The sequence below is a fragment of the Onychomys torridus genome, chromosome 3 (assembly GCF_903995425.1).
Source record: "Onychomys torridus chromosome 3, mOncTor1.1, whole genome shotgun sequence".
Lineage (NCBI taxonomy): Eukaryota > Metazoa > Chordata > Mammalia > Rodentia > Cricetidae > Onychomys > Onychomys torridus.
This window is the reverse complement of record NC_050445.1, coordinates 50,970,221-50,993,486: the sequence shown is the minus strand read 5'-3', so window position 1 is coordinate 50,993,486 and position 23,266 is coordinate 50,970,221. Positions and strand designations below refer to the sequence as shown.

General features: G+C 41.1%; 1 protein-coding gene across 3 annotated transcripts in view; it reads right to left on the bottom strand.

Annotated features, from left to right (window-relative positions):
• Cttnbp2 (cortactin binding protein 2) overlaps positions 1 to 6,131 on the bottom strand; it is a 163,948-nt gene extending 157,817 nt beyond the window's left edge. Inside the window, exon 1 of one of the 3 annotated variants that reach the window (XM_036182419.1) lies at positions 5,917 to 6,131. Coding sequence is in view for 2 of the 3 variants with exons in the window: in XM_036182420.1 (XP_036038313.1) it covers positions 5,917 to 5,997 (81 nt within the window). In the remaining variant the exon portion in view is untranslated. The remainder of the gene's footprint in view (positions 1 to 5,916) is intronic. The other 2 variants (XM_036182420.1, XM_036182418.1) reach the window with 2 other exon arrangements.
• Between the last annotated feature and the right edge of the window lie 17,135 nt (positions 6,132 to 23,266).

Sequence of the window (23,266 nt, the reverse complement as noted above, 5' to 3'; positions counted from 1 at the left end):
AAGTTGGAAGGAAAACAGAGAGGTGGCTCAGGCAGGAGGGATATTAAATGCCTTTTCCTCCTCTTAGATTTCCTCTTCAGGGAAAGAAAGGACCACCATTTCAGAAAACAAAACAAATAAACATATAAACCAAAAACAACAAGTATATTTCCATCAGAACTCAGATTCCCATGTAGCCTAACAGGAGACTTGAATCAACCCCTCAGTGAGAAGCCTTCCACGTCTAACAAGAGCCATTGACAAGTTTGTACATGTCATGGAATACTGTCTTGATTATCTGCAGGTGGCAAATGCCAACATGATGACTTTCAGTTAAACCAGGACACTGAAGGCAAAAATGATAGTCTTGGAGTTACCAAGCCCCATTGAAGGAGAACGTTTATCTTTGGCATCATCTTGCTGCCTTTTGGTGGGGAATACAGAAATGCCAAAACAAAGTCACTTACAACTGGGTACCCACTCCACAAACACTGCATTTACCATAGCCTTCCTTGGATCTCCAACATAGTTACTTTTTAAAAGTGAACAGTTTTCCACTCAAATTACCATTTCTACATGGCCCACACCATGCCACACACAGCATTAGTAGTCTTTGTATAAGTTATTTACAATAGATACAACTAAAATCTTAACAACCCTTCCCCATTAATGCTACCATGGCCATTACCCTCAGTAACTCCTAAACAGAAAGGAGAGGGGGAGAGAGGGAGAGAGGGAGAGAGGGAGAGAGAGGAGAGAGAGAGAGAGAGAGAGAGAGAGAGAGAGAGAGAGAGAGAGAGAGAGAGAGAGAGAGAAAATACATGTGTGCTCCTGTGTGTGGAAACCAAAAGCCAACCTTGGGTCCACTCCTTGGGTGATGGCGCTTTGTACAGACAAGTGTAGCACTGGTCTGAACCTCACTAAGTAGGTTGAGCCTGGCAGGTCATGGCTGGCCAAATCCAAGAAACCCTCTAGTCTCTGCCTCCCTGGAGTAGAGGCACATCACCATGCAAGGCTTTCTTGAAAGAACTTCAAGCTCATCATTGACTGCAGGATAACTCCAGCCCAAGATAGGTTTTTTACATTATATAAGGCTTGCAACTGGGAATCAGAGAAATCTAACTGTGTGTCTTCAAATAAAGTCTCTTTTCTAATGAGCTGAGGTGGCAGGACTAATGTGGCCTGGACAGAGAAATGGCTCTACCCTAGCTAGGCACTTTTAAAGCTGAATTCTAGCCTCACAATCCCTGTTCATGTCCACTATTCCAAAGCCTGCCTAATCTCCTTTCTGCCCAATCTTTTCCTGTGCCCAATCCTTTTGGAATTTTTCTCTTAACCTGTCAAGCATCCCCTCCTCCACATCCTAAGGCGTGACATGGCTTTGACTTTAATGTTGGAAACATTCCAGAAGGGAGTAGTATGTTCACCATCTTATGACCATTCTATCTTTTGCCTCAGTCATCAGAGAGAATAGAAAGGCAAACTAATCATGGTGAAAATCAAATTTTGAAAACAAAGACCTGGAAAGCAGCTGATATGTCGCCGAGAAAAGCAGTTTAGAAAAGGGAAACATAGAAATGAACACTGGGTTTAGCAGGTAGAGGCCCTTGTCCCAGAAGCCTGTTGACATGAGTTTGATCCCCAGATTCCATAGAGATGGAAGGAGAGGAACAACTCCACAGGGTGGTCCTCTGACCTCCACACAGGAGCACGTGTACCACTCCTCCGCCATCCAGTAAGCAATGGATGTTCAAAAGCTGAAATTCAAAGGGCTGAAGATGTAGCTCAGTGATAGAGCCCTTGTCTTTCATGTCCAAACTTCAGCACTGACAAAGAAGTATGGAAAGAAAGTCTGTTGATTCAAGGCTGAAACGTCTGCAACGTTAACGATTGTAAATCATAGACCAAATTATAATTATAATTTTGTAACACAGAGTGTATTTTCCAATTAGCTGATCAACATTAAGTATTATAACAGCTTCTAATGAGCCTCATTTAACAAATCAGTTCATACAACTCTCCAGGAAGGATTCTGCTCTCTCAAGGCCACAGCCTTGATGGTCACATGATCAACAACAGCAGGTATCCCTTGTTGCTGATGAAGAACTAATGCTGTAAAAATGCTTTCTCAATGTATAAACTTATGAGAAACTCGTGAAAATATAACCAATGGTCATGTAGCTTTGGTGTGGATTCAACTACAAATGGGGCACATGCGTTTCTTAACACAAAATTGTTCCTATGACAAATTTAACAAGAGCAGCAACAGCAATACAAATAAACAGAACAGGTGCAAACAGAAATATGCAAGCCATTTTTTAAAATGGGACCATGTATAAAACACCCCCAATTCTAATCTTTCAAAGTTTGAAAAAATTCTAAGCTATTTTCTAAAAACTATAGCCTAGATGGTGTCAACTCTCTACTCATCTGTGAGAGCCTTTGACACAGAACACCTGTGAAGGAATCTGAAGAATCAGCCATGGGTGCACACCACTTTCTACCATCTGTTCATAACCTCTGTCTGAAGGCTCCATGCAAATGTCTTCCACCATGGACTATTTCTAGTGCCTTCCATAAAATGTTTCTAGATCCTTCCACTCAGAACCCTCTCTCTGACTGTTATTCCTAAAACTTCTATCCACATTATTTGTGCCTGTCATGATTTGATTCCTCAGTGCACTGTAGAGTCTACTCCAGTCATGCTTTAAGGGGTTAAAGGCCATAAAGATGCTACCCATGATGCCTCCACCTTCACAACTCATGAGTGATGTGTGTTGAGTTGATTATTAAATATTAAATTATTAATTATTAAATTATTAAACTCTCTCTTAAAATTATTCTATCAAACTTTCAATATCCCACAGCTACTATATAACTACAATTTCATTTTGTCAAGAATCAAAGCCAAAATGGGCTAAGAAGAGCCCTTTTATTGCATTTAAATTCAATATTGTTACCTGGAAAACAAAATTTTCAAGGTGCCAGTCATTACTGATGTGCAATTTTTAATGGAAACAATGCCAAGGTTTTCACTCTCACAGCACAACCTATACCTACACATTGCATATTAGCTAATTCCAAAATCCCAGAGGCAAAAGAATGCCAGCTGCGTCCTCAAATACAGCTCTGAATGGCTCTCCATCTTCTTCTCACTCCCAGATTCCAGTGACAATAAAAAGCAGATCTCTGTCTTCCATACTGCCTAGCATAAGTTATATTCTGAGCAGAAATAGCAATACGGCCTATAAAAGTCATCCCATTTGGCTAAGGTACTGAAAATAACCCAGGCTCCCAGCACAGATCACAGCGTAGACTATTAATATGATCCTATTGAATAATGTAGCTGTTAGCCAGCTTTACACTCGAGGTGCTTTCAGGATTTAAACAGTGAAGAACAAGGATAACAAACTAAATTTAAAACACTCCACTGGAAATTATATTAAACTGCAAACTATAAATTAAACCTGTTCCTAAGCAACAATCTAAATAGAATTTAAAAAAAAAAACCCTCTAAAAACATGCACTTTCAAAAATAGCCAGCTGCTTTGGAGGCTTCACTAGCTTGATTCTGCCAAATGTATATATAAAATTCCACAAGATGTAAACCAATTTGAAATGAAATAAATCTCTTCAAGGCAAAAAGAGAATTGCTCACTATAATTAAAAAATATATTAAGTCCTTTGTTGGCAAAATAAAGCTTTAATTTTTAACCATTAGATTAAAAACAATTATTTGACAAACAGGATTTCTCTAACTAGCTTTTCCTTAATAATAATGATGATGATGATGATGATGATGTTGATAATAATGCCTGAAGCCAGGCAGGGTGGTGGGAAGGGCCACTAATCCCAGCACTTTAGAACGCAGAGAGATAGGAGGATCAAGATAAGCTTTAGCTACAGTGACCCTCTAAATAAATAAATAAATAAACGGCAGGTTTACGCAAGTAGCTAATGTAAGAGTCCCCTTTTCAAGTCCAGTAGCTAATGTAAGAGTCCCCTTTTCAAGTCCAAACTACTTGTAAAAAATAAATCCCAGTTTTACTGAATAAAAAGTAACCCCATCTTTACTTAAAAATAAACAGTTACTTCAAAAACCTTAGCAGGTTGGAAGCCTCCGGTATCCCATGGGAATAATAAAGGAGGTCCTATTCCGGGAGATTTTTGCCTGACTAGTCTCCCTAACAAGAGTAAAATAATCAAGCTGCCAGTTTATCAGCATCTGAATTTGGCCCCTGACATTTTTAAACCGCCGACAGGAACACTGACCTCGTTGGCACAGACGTATTCCCGACAAAGCCATTTTGTTTACAATCGTATATATCACACATCATAAACTGCCCGCTTGTGTTGGTTTGCCTGGTGGCTGAAATGTCGTGCAGGCACCAAGCAGTGTATTCTAAGTAGATTAAACAAACTATCCACCTTCCTGGGGGAGAAAAAGTGCGTCCCGCCACACCTCCACTTTCCCCCCTCCTCCACATGGAGAACAGGACACTCAAATAATTTCAGCTTCCCGGAGGGACTTGTGCTTTCATAGACACTTCGTGTTCCCCACGGAACGAAAGTAACTCGCAAGTGGAAAGGTTTCATTTGAAATATTTTTAAAGTTCTTATTAGCAAAGAAAGAACAATTCGATTTTCCCAAAAGCTTTAGCTCAGAGTCTTTCATTTTCACCAATGGGAAATTAGTACCCCACCCCTCCTGTTCTCTCTTCGCAGCTCCCGGCCCCCCAAGCACCATCCTCCACATCTCTTCTCATTCTAGCAAGCCCTTCCTCCAGAGCAGGGAGGAAATTAAACAGCCCAGGGTGTTTACACCTGGTCCTGCCCTCTGCCGTCCAGACTCGGACTCGGACCTGGAGGTGGGAGACACGGAAGGGGCGTCCATGCCAGGTTCAGCTCACTTGGTCCCACTCAGAATCCTCCGCGAGAGCTGCGGGATTTGGCTAAGACTGGGAGGCGCTCCTAGACCAGCCTTTCTTTGCAGATCTTTGCAGCTCTAGCAAAAGCTGCTTCCCAGACCTGCGAATGTTTTTCCAACCTGGTTGAGACCCCCAAGCAGGGCAAGGCGGGAGTGGGAACCACTGGCGAGTGTCTGTGCGTGCAGTCATTCAGAGTACCAAAGGAGGGAGCAGGTACGCGCCCTAGCAAGTCAAGAAGGTAGTGGAGGGGAACAATGTGTTGACACCAGGTTCAGAAACTCCAGCTCGATCCCGCTTCGCGTAGGGAAGAAGGTCCCTACCGATGACTGACCCAGCAGCAGGGAGCTAGGACCCAAAGTGCTGGCGCTCAGTTGCAGCAGCGCCCACAGCTGGGCGCGGGGCCTCTCCCAACAGCCGCCCCAAGATACACGAACCCACACACACAAAGAGCATCTCCACACCTGCCTGGCGACGGTTCGCCTTCCCCTTGCTGCTTCCCCAGGTCTCCCGAGAGGTGTCAGACACCCCGAGACTAGCATTTGCTCCGTGCCTGGCAGAGCTGAACAATGGGGGCTGAGATCCTCCGTGAGCACCCCAAAGGAGTGGGCAAAAGGGTCACCAAGGACGCATGCGGGGAGCTCCAGAAGCACCGATGGGCCCCTAGCACCGTGTGTGTGTGGGGAGTAGCGTCGCCCCACTGGACCCTGCTTCTGGCCTTGGGGGCACCCCAGGTTAGGGGCATCCGAAGGGCACACCCCGAGAAAGGAAGGGGCTCCCAGGGGAAGGAAGGGGTATCCAGGGGATGAGGCACAGCAGGAAAGGGGTACCCCGGAGAAGGAAAGGGAAACCGCTGGGAAGGAATACCTTGGAGAAGGAAATGGGACCCCGAGGAAGTAAGGGGCACTCCAGGGAAGGACGGGGCATCCCTCGGGGAGTGTCCAGCGGGGACCGGGGCACCACCCCCAGCCTGCGTCTACACCCGTCCCCGGAGCCCAGGGAACTCGGTTACCGCGGCCTCCGCCGTGGCCCCCGCCGGGTCGCCCGGGGCGCGGGACAAGTCGGGCTCGCAGCTCGCGCCGTCCGTCGCCATCTTCCTGCTCTAGCGGATCCGAATGCGAGCTCGGAGCGGCGGCGGGGCTCAGCTCTCTCGGCGCGGCGCGGGCGGCGCTGAACCGGCTGCTAGCTGCGGCCGCGGCGCTCTCAGCCCGGGAGCCCCGCCGCCCCCTCCCTCCTCGCCGCGCCGCCCCTGCCGCTTAACCCTCGGCGCGCCGGAGACGCCGGCGCCCCGCCTACCCGCTCGCCCGCCGCAACCTCGTGCTGGTGCTGGGGAGACAGACACCCCGGGATGCAAAAGCAAAGAAGCTGCCTCTCTCGCGAGGCGATGGACTGGCAAACTCTTTGCTTAGGAGGCAGGGCACAAAACAAACTAGATGCCAGGCTCCTAGATGTTAAATCAGCTAAGATCGAGGAACCATTCCTCTCTTGGACTAGCTCCATCCAGGTGCTTCTTTAATATTTCCAACCCTTGTCTTCTGGACACTTCTATCCTTTGGGTTCATGTACAGCCAGCTTTGTTTTATTGCATCTCTGATGCTAGCTCCCTTTAAAGCCATCAACTTTCGGCTGAAAGTCTGTGCCTTGCTGTGTTTATCACCCTTCAGCTTATACCTTTCTGTTCAGTTGTCTTTTCAAGGAAGGTGGAGATCCTCAAACCCAAGCCCGAGGTCTATCTGACAAAACGCCAAGTATCCAGTGATGTTTTAATACTTTTAAGAGAACAGCAACTTCCTCTGTGCGGGTGAGGCCATGAGGAAACACAGACAAACCTTGGCCAACATGCTCCTGTGGAAATTCATGGCTGGAGAGTTTGCATGAATGAATTAGGCCAAGGCACTTAATTTCCCCATCCTGCCTCTAATTCAGTTCTTACCCTTTCCCGCCAACTGCCAGAATCTGAAAAATCTATCACCTTATTGAGTCTATATTGAGACGCTCCCCAAAGCTCCAGATCCCTAAAAATGTGTTGAAAGCACAAAATCAGATGGAGGCATTCACTGAGTCTCCATGAGGTCAAATCAACCGACAACCCAATCCCACACTTGAAATTCTGGAATGTTCAGTCCAAGGAAACAGATCAAAGCCTAAACAAAACAAAACAACAACAAAAAAGAAAAGAAAGAAGGGAGGGAAAACAGCCTGCTCCTAATGAGAAGTTGCGACACCTTAACTGCTCAGCTTTGCAAACTGGATCCGAATATGACACAGAGAAAACCTTTTCTACAAAGACATTGAAAGGAATCGGTCAACAAAATCTAGAAAGTTCATCCTCAAAAGAGAGGTCAGGGAAACTTTCACCTGGAGCTCTGAGGTTAAGGGTCAGAGCATAGGAACTGCCTGCAGGTTATCCTGAGCACAGGCTTCCCTTTGTTTATTTTCTGTGGCTTCATTCTGATGGCTGTACTCTTGTTCACTATACCACTTCCTTTATTTAATCACATAGTCTCCTAAAATTGCTCAATATGAGACTACCTAGATTTCTTATAACATGAAAGAGAAGCATTTGACAGTAAACGATTTTGGACTGATAGTACATATTTAAAATTGGAAGCAAGGATATTTCTTATTCTTTTCAAAATTCATTTTTGTGCATCACTAGGCCATCAATTTTCTTAATACTGATGTTGAATTATTACTTGAAAATTGGTTGGCATACTTCTAGGGAGAAGCAGAAGGATAAAATAATATATTTCACTTAGGAATTAAGAACAAGGCATCTAAAATATCTTATTTCTGGGAAACATCTTATGTACTTAGCCATGCAGCTCAATTTTTAAATGCCTCATTTATTTGAAGATATTTTATAATAACACTAAAAATTTAACTGCATCATTAGAAAGAAATAGTTTTCTTTCTTTCTAAGTAAAACCAGAATAGATTCATGTCAGAATAGGAGTTAATTTTTGAATGATTTTTTTTTTTGCCCTCTTGCTTATATCTATGTAAGTAAATGAAAAATATACAGGCACTAAAACCATAGGACAGCACATGTTTTAACTGCCAAACCCCAGGACATGGGGAAGAGAATCCAAACTCTGCCTCTGTCTGAAAATTGCCAGGCTGAGGACCAGCTGGGCATTCCAGGGCTGCTTGTAGCAGAGAAGGGGTTAACTCTCATACCAGTGCCTTGGCCTGGAACTGCCTCTCTGCTGGAGGATACTAGCTTTAAATTCTCTCCTGAGAATTAGCCTCCATTGCTATTGTAAGCTAACTCTTTCTGCACAAAGACCATCTCTCTTGAAGTTAAAGCAAATAGATCTGAAAAACAGTAATTGACTCCATAAGTCTTTTAACACTTCATTAAACAGCTAAATAATAATAACCATGAAAGTCATCCCAGGGCCAGAATGAAAACCTCCAAGAGGCAGAGTAGAAGCTGGAAGTGGAAGAGGAAGAGGAAGAGGAAATTCCTCTGCTAGAAATGAACCACATTCTTAACCAATAGGTTCTCTTTTGCATTAAGATGGAAGGAGACGTACTGACGATATTGCACATTAATTTTTCCTTTGTACATAATGCTGATGATGGCTTCCTGACCAAAGTATCTGAGGCTTATTGTTTACCGAACTGTGGGAAAGAGGTGGTTTGTGTTGAGCTATATGGCGCTCTTTAAAGGTTTCTTTTTAAGACCAGAGAAATGAGTTGTTGAGTCTAGGAATGGAGTCAGTGGTTGGGAAACCAAGTGGATTTTCTGATTAAACCATGTCCTTGGCCTCACCAGCCACATCCTCCAACCCACAAAGCCAAGAACCCAGGGAGTTACACATCATGTTGCAAGGGGCGGTTTCCTTCCATGTGAGAAGATAAAGAAACATATGCATATCCTACAACCAGTCCCATGGAAGAGAATCCTTTACTTCAGTCAAATGACAACATTTATGATAATCCCAGAGAGCAAACCATATGCTATCATGTCTTAGCTTCGCCAAATGACAAAATTACCTAGTAACAAATCATTTCTGACTATGCCTCAAAGACTATAGTTATACAATTTAAGTGGTGTCTCCAGGCTTATTCCTGTCTGCATGAAGTAACCAACCTAGGGAGCCCCAAATCTTAATTCAGGAATTCTGAAAGAAAGAATGAGAACTAACTGCCATCACCCTGTCTAAGGCATGATTTTGAGATCAAGACATTGACAGAAATGGGTTTTCATATGATCTAACTACATTCCTTCGTAGACAACTTGTCATTATCTGCATGTGCCGGAGGCTCTTTGTGGGTTTTGTTCAGTAAGTTTAATTTAGTTAGGCCATTCTTGTCAACAACCTATGGACTTGGATGGCCTTCTTACCAACTGTAGTTGGTGTGTGCCAAGGGAATGCAAGCTAATTTACCTAAGCTAAAGCAAAATGTAATTAGGAAATTAAATCTGCTATGTAGGAAGCAAGTCAGAGCTCAATATAAATTGTAACAACCCCCAGTGCTTTTAATTCTATCTGTATTAGTTAGAGTTCTCTAAAGGAACAGAACTAACAGAATGAATAACACACACACACACACACACACACACACATGCACACACACATACACACACATGTACACACATATACACACACATACACACACGTACACATACACACAATACACACACACATGCACACACACATACACACACATACACTCACACATACACACACACACACACACACACACACACACACACACACACACACACACGAGATTTATTAGAGTGGCTTGCTATAGGCTATGGTCCAGATAGTTCAACAATGGTTGTCTCCTGACTGTAATGCAAAGGATCTGGTAGTTGTTCAGTCTAAGAAACTGGATATCTCAGCAATTCCAACCTGACGTTGAGATTCCAGAAGATTCCAGAGAGCTGCCAGTCTTCAGTCTACACTGGAATCCTAAGAAGTCAGTTCTAACACTAGCAAAGGAACATCTCAGCGACAGGATAGATGAACTTGCCAGAAAGAGTAAAGACAAGCAGGGAAAAAGCAAAAGCTTCCTTCTTCCACATCCTTTTACGTGGGCTACAACCAGAATGTGTGGCCAAGCTTTAGAGTGAATCTTCCTATATCAGTCAAGAAAGTCCTGGCCACCAGGTGTGGTGGAGCACACCTTTAATCCCAGCACTCCGAAGGCTAAGGCAGGAAGAACTCTGTGAGATTGAGGCCAGCCTGGTCTACAAAGCAAATTCCAGGACAGCCAAGGCTAATACACAGAGGAACCCTATCTCAAAAAATAAAATAAAATGAAATGAAAGAAAGAAAGAAAGAAAGAAAGAAAGAAAGAGAGAGAGAGAAAGTCCCTTATAGGAATGCCCAGCTGCTAGAGTTTTAGCTGATTCCAGACGTGGTTATGTTGACAACAAAGATTAGCCATCAGGCCATCTTTAAGCAGGGTCTATATCTGGGGATCATTCAATTGCCAAAGTGATATCCAAGTACCAGGTTTTATGGGGGTAGTTGTTTGTTTGTTTATCTTTTGAGATGGGGTCTGCCTGTGTTACTCAAACTGGCCTCCAACTCAAGCTGGATTTGAACCCCCAATTACAGGTGTAAGCCTCATACCCAGGTCAGATACTAGATCTTACTGAAATATAAATATAAAGGAATGATAAGAACATCATGCCCTGACCCAGGATTAGTGCAGAAAACCCAGATAGAGTTGGTTCTAGTCTACTGAATTATTTTCCCTCATCTCTTGCCATTTACCTACAAGAGCAAGTTGTGGTGTACAAGGATGTTTTAGTGCAAAGCCCTTGTAGAAAAACAATTTGAATGAAAGAATCTGACCCACAGCTGCCCCTCCACCATCTGAATTGGAAATGGATCTGAGCCTCTCCACTTGTTCAGCTCTTTAGCCACCCCACAAGCTTGCAGTATGTAGTTACTAGGCAACCATGAAGGCAGAAGTGTTTATACCATTAGGCATTAATTATAGCAGAGCTGTATTTTTCTTAGAAAGTTTTAAAACTATATAAATAGGTTGTGAGATCCGGCCCCTCTTGCCTTTGATTAGAAGTGCAGAGCCTGTTATACAACCAAGCCTTAAAATCTCCCTTTATTGCTGGGTATGTGCTATTCAATACAAAAGCAAACGCAGTGTTCAGAGAATTTCAGAAGGAACTAAAGACGATGCTTTTCACTTATTAATGGTTATACAGAATGTGCTTATACTTGACTCATTTAGGATTTGCTTAGGCTACAGATCCTTAGTTCTACATAAAATACCTTTGTACCCTTTAGAACAGCACAATTTGTGTATTTGTAGTTAATGGAATTTCTAATGTATTGGATTTTTTGAGACATAAATTTCAATTCACATTGCCTCAAATCTCAATTTATGGCAATAGTTACTATTATCCTCAAAATGCAAACAAACAAACAAAAAACAGTTAAAAAGTTCATATTAGCCAGGCTCATTTTAAAGCATTTAGAAATATTATGGCATTATTTGAGAGGAAATAGCATAAATATTCATGCAGAAGTTGAATAACCAATTAATAAAAATACAATTTAATTCATAATATTTATGACACAATGTCATAAATAGAAATGAAGGCTTAATTATATTTGTGATTCAAGAATTGAAAGGAAAATGGCATTGGTATCTCTAGATTCTGGGGAAGATGAATTCATTTGTAAAATAATGAACTTACACTTGGGAATCAGCACTTTCCTACTGAAAATGCTTTATGTTAACAATATAATACATGTATTTGTTTAAGGAAATCATAGTTAACCTTATACCAGCTATTATTAACTCCCTTTTATTATGATATCATCATCACCTAGTATTTATTATTTATCAGTTTCAGCATTGACGTCTTCTAAAGAATCAATTCAGTTGATAAATTACACCACTCCTCTGTCCTCCCTTCAATATCCCCTCTGTGTCTTCTCCCTGTGTGAGCTTTCACCCTTGCCCTCTTACTGACCATTCAGCCACGTTGTGCCAATACAATGCGCCTTTGCTTGACACCTTTGTCTGGATCATCTCTCTACTCCCACCACTGTGGCCATAGATATCCGCAGATATGTAGTAGAGAACTGCACTGCTGATTTCTAAAAGTAAGGTGTTGGCACAGAAGGAGTCTAACTACACTGGATCCAGATTCCTAAGTTTGAGCAGTGGGTAAAGGCATCTCACATACAAACCACACTGCATTGCTCTGCTTCGGCTACAGAATCCTATTTAGAAATTTTGAGACAAAAGTAGAACTATAGATTTAAACATGAGTGGCAAAACAATCATAATTCTAGAAGGAAGCTATTTTTCTAAGTATGTAAATAAGGATGAAAGTTGATTTTAATGCAACACAATTTATCGATCTCTTTGATGTATGTATGTATATATGTATGTATGTATATGTATGTATAGCAATCTGCTGTGTATCCTGTTGTCTTAGCTAAGGTTTTTATTGCTGTGAAGAGACACCAGGACCATGGCAACTCTTACAAGAAAAATATCCAATTTGGGTGGCTCACTTATAGTTTCAGAGATTCAGTCCATTATCATCATGGCAGAGAGCATGGTGGTGTGCAGGCAGATGTGGTGCTGAGAGTTCCACATCTTGCAGGCAACAGGAAGTCAACTGACACACGTGGCAGTACCCTGATCATAGGAAACTGCAAAGCCTGGCCCCACAGTGACACACTTCTCCAACAAAGCCATACCTCCTAATAGTGCCACTGCCTATGAGATTATGGGGGCCAATTGCATTCAAACTACCACACCTGTTTATGGTTTTTTTTTTCTCTTAGCTCCTAAGCCTCGCAGATCCTGTTGTCTTTTGGCTTAAAATTCTAGAGGAAATTGAGTACTCAATATTTGGATTCTCTTCTCTGAAGTTTCTCCCACTCTGAAGTTGTAGCTTTCAAGTCCCAAGCACTTAGGTAAGCTCCCAAACCCAAGTCTGCCTCCTTAATCCAGTAAGGCATAGTCTTATTTCCCCAAACAATCCCAGCCTTCCCCTCAAGAACCACAGCTTCTGGAGCCCCACTTGAATTTTTGTTAACTGACAGTCATTTCATATACATGGTCCCACTTTATTGTTGTTTTAGTTGAAGGGTTGGCTCAACACAATCTACTATGTATTAATTGGACATGAAAACCACATGTGCTTACTTTCAGAAAAAGTGTTTGTAACAAAAATACCCTAGTTTCTCTTGCCTAATTGAATTTTATCTAGACCTGTTTTTCTTAGATTTACATCTGGGAGTGGGATAAGCCTGGCTTAGACTCCCTTACATCCCTTGACAAATAGAATTCAGGTACTGATTTATGTTCTCCTCTGTAGTCTGGTACAGGATGCCAAGCTGGCAATAAAGGTTAGTTTGTAGTTGTAAAACATTGCCACCAAGTAAAACCCTGTTTACCGTTTTTAAAATGTAGTGGTGTTTCTCTTATTTCCAAGAAGTAGCCTGCCTGTATGGGTTTAAAAATTGGTATTCAGAATAAAAGTAGTTAAGGGTTAAATGAGTATGTTCCAATGAACAGAGGATTGTCAAATACGAAGATTCTAAAACACACTTTGAATGTCTGGCAGATTTCCTGTAATTGGAGGTTAAGTGAGGATTAGCAGATTTGTAGGACATGACACTGAGCCAGCATCCAAATCAACTACAAAACTTTATTCCAACCTATTAAATGGTTCCAGTATTTAGGCAAATGGATCCACAAACGCATATGCCAAGGAAGTGGATGTTACTGCTTCTTTCTTTTGTGGCATGGCCCCTTTGGCATTGTGATAATTCTCAGGGATTCTGTCTTTAAAAAAAAGGTACTTAATTCCTAAAATGAAATGCATTGGATAGGTTAAGAGTGGAACTCTGCTCCAACAGTTTGATTTCTAACACTATAAACATATGAGGAATTCAAAAGGATATTTTTTTAAAAAATAGATATATTCAAGTTCAGTGATCAAAATTCTTCCTATGAAAAGCAAATCTGTAAAGTAATAATCGAGGTATTTATTTACTAGAACAATAAATAAGAAGATGTAATGGTAAGGTTAATAATTTATGGACTTTCTAAGTTTTCATGAGTACAGGGGTACTTGAAATCTCTCCAATAATTATACTGATATTTTAAAATATCTGTAATTTCTACTGTGACATCCATCATGTCAAGTGCTTTCATGTATGTTGTAATCTGTTACTAAAGTTCTTAGTTGGAACAAATGCTAAATATGACTAAGAGCTTAACAAAAATGGAAATACAATTTGTGTGATCATGTATGTCAAGTGTGTGTGTGTGCCTGTGTGTGTGTGTGTGTGTGAAAGAGAGAGGGGGAGGGAAAGAGAGTGAGAAAGAAAGGAAGGGAGAGAGGGAGGGAGGGAGGGAAGAGGGAGGAAGGAGAGAGAGAGAGAGGGAGAGAGAGAGAGAGAGAGGAGAGAAGTAAGTTCTCTCTCCATCCCCACCCTGGTTTTGGAGAGAAGGTCTCTCTCAGGAACCTAGGGTTTGCTGATCAGACTAACCTGCCTGGCCAGTTGGCCCAGGGTCCTCTTGCTGCCTTCCCAAGCAACATCATGCCTAACTTTTTACATGCATTAGGAATGAACTAGGACCCTCTTGCTTCTTTAGAGTGATTTACAGGCTAAGTAAGATATCTTCCCAACCTGAAAATATGCTTTTTGAATTATTACAAATATTTTCATTTTTTAAAATGCCATGATTTTTCAAATATATATTAAATTTGCCTGTGTCAAGAGACCAAACTCTATATTTGTTAGGCCAACTAAGGTATCCTAAGAAGAAACAAAACAACAGAAGAACATGACCTGCTGTGACCTATGTTTAAAGTACAGTGTTATTTACCTTAGCCCTCCTCTGACAGTTTTAACACCTATTTCTATTTCAGATTCTTCCTATACCTTTTAAAGAATTAATAGTCTCTCTAATACACATGCAGTTTCTGAAAGAAATTTATAAAATTTAATAAAATAGTTGCACAAATACACAACAGTTCTAACAAGGCTATTTGTATAAAATTTTAATTTGAAACCAAATATTATATGATATTCAATTAAATACTAAAAACTCAGTGTGAATTTGGAAAAGTCTAAAGAGAGAAACTCAAGAGGGTTCATTTAAATCAGAAGGGCAAATTGACTTTTGTGGCATGCCTATTTTAGTTAAATGAGGAATGTGCATGTGTGTGTTTTTGTGTGTGTGTGTTATGTGTGTGTGTGTACACATATGTGTCTATATGGGTGTTCTTCAGTTGCTTTTTTTTTCACTGTCTTAGTTAGGATTTTTGTTACTGCGATGAAACACTATGACCAAAAAGCAAGTTGGAGAGGACAAGGTTTATTTGACTTACACCTACACATTGTAGTCCATCATCGAAGGAAGTCAGGACAGGAACGCAAATGGCAGGGACAGGGAGGCAGGTCTGTTACAGAGAACAGAGGAGTGCTGCTCCCTGCCTTGCTTCTCATGGCTTGCACAACCTGCTTTCTTATAGATCCCAAGACCACCAGCCCAGGGATGGCACCACTCAAAATGGGCTGGGCCCTCCAGCATTGGCCACTAATTAAGAAAATGCCCTACATGCTTGTCTACAGCCCAATTTTATGGAGGCATTTCCTCAGTTGAGGTTCCCTTCTCTCAGATGACTCTAGCTTGTATCAAATTATCATAAGACTCACCAACATACCCATCTTCTGAGATATGGACTCTCAGTGGTCCAGGAGCTCAGAGATTCTGCTAGACCAGCGTGTAAATGAGCTTAAGGGATCCACTTGTCTCCACTGCCCTCGGGCTGAGGTTATAACATGCCCCAGGCCCAGCTTTTATGTAGGTGCTGGGGGTCCAAATCGGGTCCCTATATTTGTACAGCAAGCATTTCACTGACTGAATCTCTTCCCAACCTCCCTAGAAATGTTTTCATTGAACAGCACGTGGTATTATGTTTATAATATTGCTAGGTTACATGGAGCTGGTGCCACAAACTTTGACCAGATCCAGGACATCAAATCCAAACTTATCATACTCTAAACCTATGAACTAAGTAAGCAGATGTCTTTTGTATGGTTTATATAATGACTAGTAGCAGAAGTTTCCAGCACTTAGCCATCACTAAGTCATATAGAAAACTTCCACCTTACAATCCCTCAAAAATTCAGAAGACCCAAGCCACTGGCTCATTCTGAATCCCTAAGATGGAGGCCAGGCCTTTCGGCTCCTGAACCTTCTCTCTGCACAGCTACACTTATCTGTCTCTCATAGTCCCACCATGTGATTGTCTCCCACATGTTTTTAACAGCAAGTACTATAGTTCAAATGCATTCATGACATTCAAAACATATTGTTTATTTCTAGTTTTAAAAAACTGGAAGAAAGAAAATTGGATGTAAAAGTATATCTAACTTCCCCAGATTGTGTAGGTTCTAGGTTTGATGCTCAGCACCAAAACAAACATTCACATCTCTGTCGGGTATGTATCTTGTCATTTGCTATCAAAAGGTATGCCAATAATTTATGAATACTCCCCCAAAAAGATTGATATATTCATCAGTGCTAAAGGAACATATCTGTTCTCTGCTCTCCAGTATGCAGCCTGTGTAAGTGGTTGTTACAGATTTGGGGTGGTGTGGAGTGTCGTTAATCATAAGACATGCTAAACTGTGCTTTATGGGATGGGACTAGAAGGGCACTATTCGAAAGGTGAGCAATGGTTTTACTCAGCTTGGGCCGCTCTTACAAAAGAATGTAGACTGGGTGGTTTAAAAACCAGAAATGTATTTCTTACAACTTTGCAGGCCAGAAGGTGTGATATCAAGATGGCCAATGTTTAAATGAGTGCCTTAATCCTGGCTTCTAGATTCAACTTCTCACTATGCCCTCACTGACCTTCTGTAGGTGAGTTTGTGTGTTCCTGAGTGTGTGTGTATGTGTGTGTAACAAGAGTGAGAAGTATGGGGAGGGAGGGAGAATTTCTTGTTTAGTCACTAGCCTCATTAGTCTCTACCCTCATGACTGAATGCAGCACTTGTTATGTCTCAATGGCTCTTTCCTCAAATAATGACCCATTCTGGGCTAGAACTTCAACACAGAGATTCAGGAGGACCCTCTTGGTCTGAGAAGATTCAAAGTCATTTGTTCTGTGGCCTCTCCTTCTCTTGATTTTCAGTTATGCTTTAATGAGGCTGAGTCTACGATGAGCTGCTCAGAGCTTCGATCTGGTCTCATTTGTGCCAACAGTGTACTCACTATGACAACAGTCTCTATCAATGTCACAAGGCTCAAGACACGGGGTAGCTGCAGGGAGTGACACTGCCTGGTTGTCTATGTACATGGATTCCTCTACCTGAGGAGCTCAAAAGAAGGTTGGCTGAGGAAACCGAAGAACCCTGGTCATTTAAAGTGCAGGGAATTTTGTCCTGGCTCCCTTCGTGGTGATTTCTCAAGCCAACCACTTGTGTTCAGCGAGTTGGTTTCTGTCAGTATCAAATGGAAATAATGATTTGACTACTTATTCTACAGGATCGTTGAAAGGATTAAATGAGATGACTGTGTACGAGCCTGGATACTTAAGAACTATGCACACAGCTATTAACTTGACCTGCTTTCTAACCTTCACATTCGGGAGTCTTTTGTCTGAACAGTACCAGTCTCATTCCTTAGAAATTCTACATCCATGAATTGAGATAGGCTACACTGGATCTTCTGTCTTATGGGCACACAACATTTTGAGCTCTTCATTAAGGAAATGGTTTCCAAGTTAAAGCATAGAGTGTCTTTCTCCCTCATTACCACATTTTTTTTGAAGTGAGATTTCCCCTGTCAGAACACATTAAGATACCATGGCGACAATTGCTATAGAAATGCTAGGTTTAGAAAGGAATGAAATCTCAGCTTTACTTCCTAATATCTGTGCTCAACAACCCAAACTGAACCCATATGAGCCACAAGGCTGAAGATAACCATCCGCCCCAAAGCCCTTGACCACTCTCTGCTCCAGGATGGCCAGTTCCACATCGTCAGGCTTCTCAGAAATTATACACAGATGAAACCCTGTCTTAAAATGTTTCCTGGGACACAAGTAAACTAGATTAAATTTGTGGAGTTTTTTCCCTGAAAAATACAATTATCTGTTTGAATCTACGTCAGAATTATTAAATCAGTGATTACAAGGGCCAGGTACATGAGAAATTCGAATAACAATAGCAAGGAGTAACTGGGGAATAATAAGGATGTGGGCCAAGACAGAGGCAGAGGTCCAGTTTAACAAAAGGAAAAACAAAACAAAATGAAATAACAAAAACAATCCCTCAATATGTTCTATGAAGAAATGCAAACCTGGTGCTGTCAGAACACCCTTTTTTTTTTTTTTTTTTTTTTAAAGAAAGAAGAAATTAAATGTTCATGTAAAAATTTCCAAATTAAAAATACATATGTCAGTGAAATATAAACAAGATGTCAGTTTTCACACTGTAAACACTGGATGCTTCAAATCAAAGAATTAACTCTTGCATTGCTTAAACTGCAGCATACATTAACCGGTTACCCATTTTAACAAGCACTGCTCGGAGCCACCTTTTGTCACACACTACTGAAGAAGCAAGTTACCCATGAGTTCTCCGTTTATGTCTCCTGGGCTGAGCCCATCAGCGAATGCCGAGGTCTTCTGAGGGAGTGTGTCCCTCTGCATCTTACTGCTGCATCGTAACCTAAGCAGACAGCAAAGATTGGATCAACTCACGTTCTTCCTATGGCTTCCAACATTTAAGATCTCCATACATACATGAAAAGAAATTTTTACTGAGCTAGAACAAGGGACATTGTGAGAAGAGAGCAAATCTGGAAGACTCACCCAGAGTAAGGGATCTGTACACAGCATCCCAAAGGCTCTAAGACCCTGGAAAATGTTTAACAGCCACAAACCAATCTCAGCTGTTTCATTACAATGATACAGTATTTTTTTTAACAGTAGAAAATAACTATGTCCTGAAACTGCTGCAATTGTCAGTTATCTTCAAGCCTTTTTATTTGTCAAATTAAGTTTTAAATTAAATAATTTAATTAAATTAAAAATTAAATATAAACAGTAACAAATTCTTCAGTGAAACTATGAATTGTGACTCTGAATTTTCCTATCTTATTTTGTCTTGCAACTCATTTATACACTCCTCTGATTGACTCCTTCTCATTAAAAGTATCTGTGGGGCAATATTTGTTTCTCAGAAGAGGGATGATGAATTTTTAACCAGTAATGATTTGAGGGAAATATCATAGAGGATTTTTTTTTAAAATTAGACTTTTCCAAATGTATCATCTTGAGGGTCAACAATAGTTTATAAACACCAAGAAAAGAATACAAGAAAAAAAATCACCTGCAACTACTTTCAGCATTTCTTTATGAATTATAGTAAATATCTTCCTCTCCATCCCCCTCCTCAAAGGAAACTACCTGGGTCTCCTTGTGCTGGGTGTGTGTCCCAGGACCTGGCAGTAGGATCCTTTAGAGGTGAGTCCTTTAAATTGCAGTAACTATAGTTTGTTCATCCCCGTGACTACTCTAATACAATTTACCAGTGTTTCCTATAAGATTCTAACCAGCAAGTATTTCAGATACAATGGTAGAATATTCTATTCAACTCTGCCATTGCAATGTAAAAACACTGATGTAAATGAAGGAGTGTGGTTGCCTTTTAGTAGAATTTCATGTGTAAAAGCAGGTTGTAGGCCACAGTTGCCCTGAAGAAGTTATTTTTCCTGGCTATTGTCTGATGTAAAATGATCTACTTTGGGGCATATTTACAATATCTTGTCTTTTCGAAGAAATAATAGCTTCTTTTGCAGATAGAAAAACCTATATTCTGTTTTCCCCTCTATGCCTGTAGAAGTTAGCCACAAGGTTGTGACAATCAGTTTGGGGGTGGTAAATGTTTATTCACTGATTACTAGCTAATTGATTTGTTTTGGAGGGGGAATAGATTCATTATGATTCTCATTTCTGTGGCAAAATGCCTGACAGAAGCAATTTAAGGGAGGAAGAATATTTTAGCTCCTAAGTTTAGAGGACATCAGTCCATCATAGCAGTAGGAGCTTACAGTGGGCTGGTTCACATCCCAGTGGGCTGGTTCACATCCCAGTGGGTTCGGAAGGAGATAGCATGACTGGGAGCAGGGGCTAGTAGTAACTCCCCCAAAGCCCTGGAGACCCATTTCTGCCATGTTCCAAAGGTTCCATAACCCCCTCAAACAGTGTGACCAGCTGGTGGCCAAGTGTTCAAACGCATGAGCCTGTGGGGACATTTCACATTCCACTTATTACAGAGGAAGGGCTCCAAAGATGAAAGCAGATTTTAATGAAACAGACCTTGGCTTTCAGCCACCCTCCGACTTTACAGAAGAAAGTAAGGCCCAAATGGGATTGTTATCTTGGCTCTACAGCAGATCCCATGTTATCTCTCCAAACATAAATGCAATTCCAGTGATTCCAACATTATCAGCCTCCTGCTAACATGCAAATAGAATAATCTGCACTCCCATCCCACGCGGACTTGGTATGTCTCAGACCCTCCTTTCTATCTGAATGACTTCCTGGGGTATTTTCAGCTGCTTGGCATTATCCTCTCCCTGGCTTTGCAGATCCACTTCCTCTCAGATCACACAATTATGTCACAGTTTTCTATTTTCCTGCTCGGTGGAGGAGCTCTTCACAGATTTTCTCCTCTCCAATTAAAAGCAAGCAAGCAAGTAAACAACCTACCTAAGATATAATCACTTGCTGATTCAGAAATGGATTCTTCCACAACCCTGATGACAGTTACCAATATTTGTGCATTCCCAACAGCTACCATGGGAGACCTTTGCTAGTAGGAGTTTAAATTACAAAAGCAATTGTTTTGTAAAATATCACTTTGCATGGCTATAATAAATTTGTCTTTCCTTGCTATAAACGCCTTATGCCCACTGCCCTTGCCTTCGGAGATTCTAATTCTCAACTCGAAACTCAGAAAGCCATGTCCCCCTGGTGGAAACTGCAGCCAAAGATGCTGAATATAGCTGCAAAACTGGTGGAAACCCCAAAGTAAATGTACAGAGTGAGAGGGTTCAGATTAGAGAAGAGCTAGATTATGGTCACATTCTGCTGCTTCTGGAGTCATAGCCTGAGCAGGCAGACACTCTTACAGAGTTCAGAAGAGGAAAGTAAACCACCCAGCTCCACAGGCAAAGATGTGGTGCTCACAGTCATCTCAGAATAGGAGCATAATTGAAGATCTTAGAGATCCCGAAAAGAACAGGAAGAGCTCTCTTCTAAAACAACAGCCCTGCACTGTAGGCGGTGATGATGGCCAATTAATATTAAAAAATGGTGAGGAACAAAAGGTATTTATTGTCTTATCTGTGCCTAACTAAGATGACTACTAAATTCTTACCTTGATTTGATTTGAATAAATATCACTACCTGTCATGTGTCATTTGTGGTTGGACATCAAGTACTTGGCATGGGAAGTGAACTCTCATTCCTCAATACACATTCTCTAGTTCTCAACCAATGTGATTTCTTTTATTTGTTTATTTTCTTTTATGGAGATGGTTTCTCTGTGTAGTCTTGGCCATTCTGTAACTCACTCTGTAGATCAGGCTGGCCTTGAACTCAGAGCTTCTCCTGCCTCTTGAATGCTGCCACCCCCTCTCCTAGCCCAATGTGGTTTCTGACACAACTATCTAAACTGAGGGAAAACTGAGTAGTAATCTTTCCTCTTTAATGTGTTTATCTTATGTCTTCATGTACTGTTAAAGATATATTGAATATTTTATTTCTCCTACATCAATCTGTAGCCTCAGTCAAGAACCATAATTAAGCTCTTTATGAGCCTTTATCATATTAAAAGGATGGGTGAGGAAATATTGTGCATTCTGGAAGTGTCATTTCGTTACATGGGAAGGTGGCTCTTTTATACCTCACTGGATAGTCAAGTTTGGCTTATTTGACTAGCTAGTTATTTGACTATAAAGAGAAGTAACACACATATTTTCTACACCACAGCATAGAAAGGGGCAATTATCTCTCTTCCCTTTCCCAGGAACCTATATACCAATAATTCACAGGCCAAAGCTCTAAAGTGGACCCTTGAGTCACTCTAACCCTAACCCCACTGTGCCTCAGAGAATTGTCCCCAGGGAGCTGATTGTGTTGTGTCTGAAATGTGGGCTAGTGTTTACTGCAGTATTACCAAGTCTATCCTGAAGACTATGGAAAATGATACTTACAATGAAATAAGAAAATTGCAGTGTGTTTACAAGAGAAGAAAAAGCGCATGAACTCAGGAGGCATGAACTCAGGAGGGAAAAGCAGTGGTAAGGACGGGCGAGAAACTGGAGTAAGGAGATTGGAGGATGGATTTGGTCAAAACACATTAGGAACATGTATGAAATTTTCTAACATTAAAAAGTTATAAAATAGCAAAGCCGAGTTTTAAATAAAACATAATTAAATGTCTAAGCATGTCATGGCTGCACATTCTTATAATTCCATCAGTTAAGAGGCTGAGGCAGGAGGATTGTGAGTTTCAGGCCACCCTGGGTTACATAGCTCCAGGATAGTCTGAACTACATAGAAAAACCCTGTTTCAAAAAGAAAGAAAAAGAATAAAAATTAGTAAATTGAATGAGGGAACATATTAAAATACAGCTTCATGATTCTTAATCTTAGAGTGCCTTAAAAAAGTAAGCTAAGCAATGAATTTTCAGAAGTTGAAATTTTTCTATTTTCTGTTCTTTCTTTTTGTGTATGCGCAAATTATAGTGCTAAGGTTTAGCTTAGGCCCTTGAAAATACTAAGCCAATTCCCCTGAATTTAAGAATTCTTTTTAATATAAGGTCTTTTGTTTTAAAACATTACTTATCCTATATAGGATTAAGATCATATCCACTTACATTTATTTACATGACTGTTTATGTTCACAGCACTGAGGTTTATACTTGTAAGAGACTGTATGGTCTACAGCGCCTAAAATGTTTGCTCTTTGATGCTGTAGAAAACATTTGTTGACCTCGACTTCATGAAAGAGAGACCACATCAGGTATCCAAAAGCAAATGGAAGGAGCTTAGACTCCTGAGGAATTCCTCATGTAAATTCCACCTCAATGTATTGATGCTGACTTAAATCTGTATGGTGTATATGATGTAAAATCACATTGCTTGTCCCCTGAGCTCAAATTCTGTGTTAGAGAAACAAAAGAATGTTAAATTACTACAGATGAGGCTCCTCTTCAACATGAACATCTCTGCAATTCATTTCCGTGAGTGAGATGTGGTGTCCTGTACAGCTGGGATCCCAGAACCTTAGCTGGATAGTGAGGGAATGAAGAAAGGC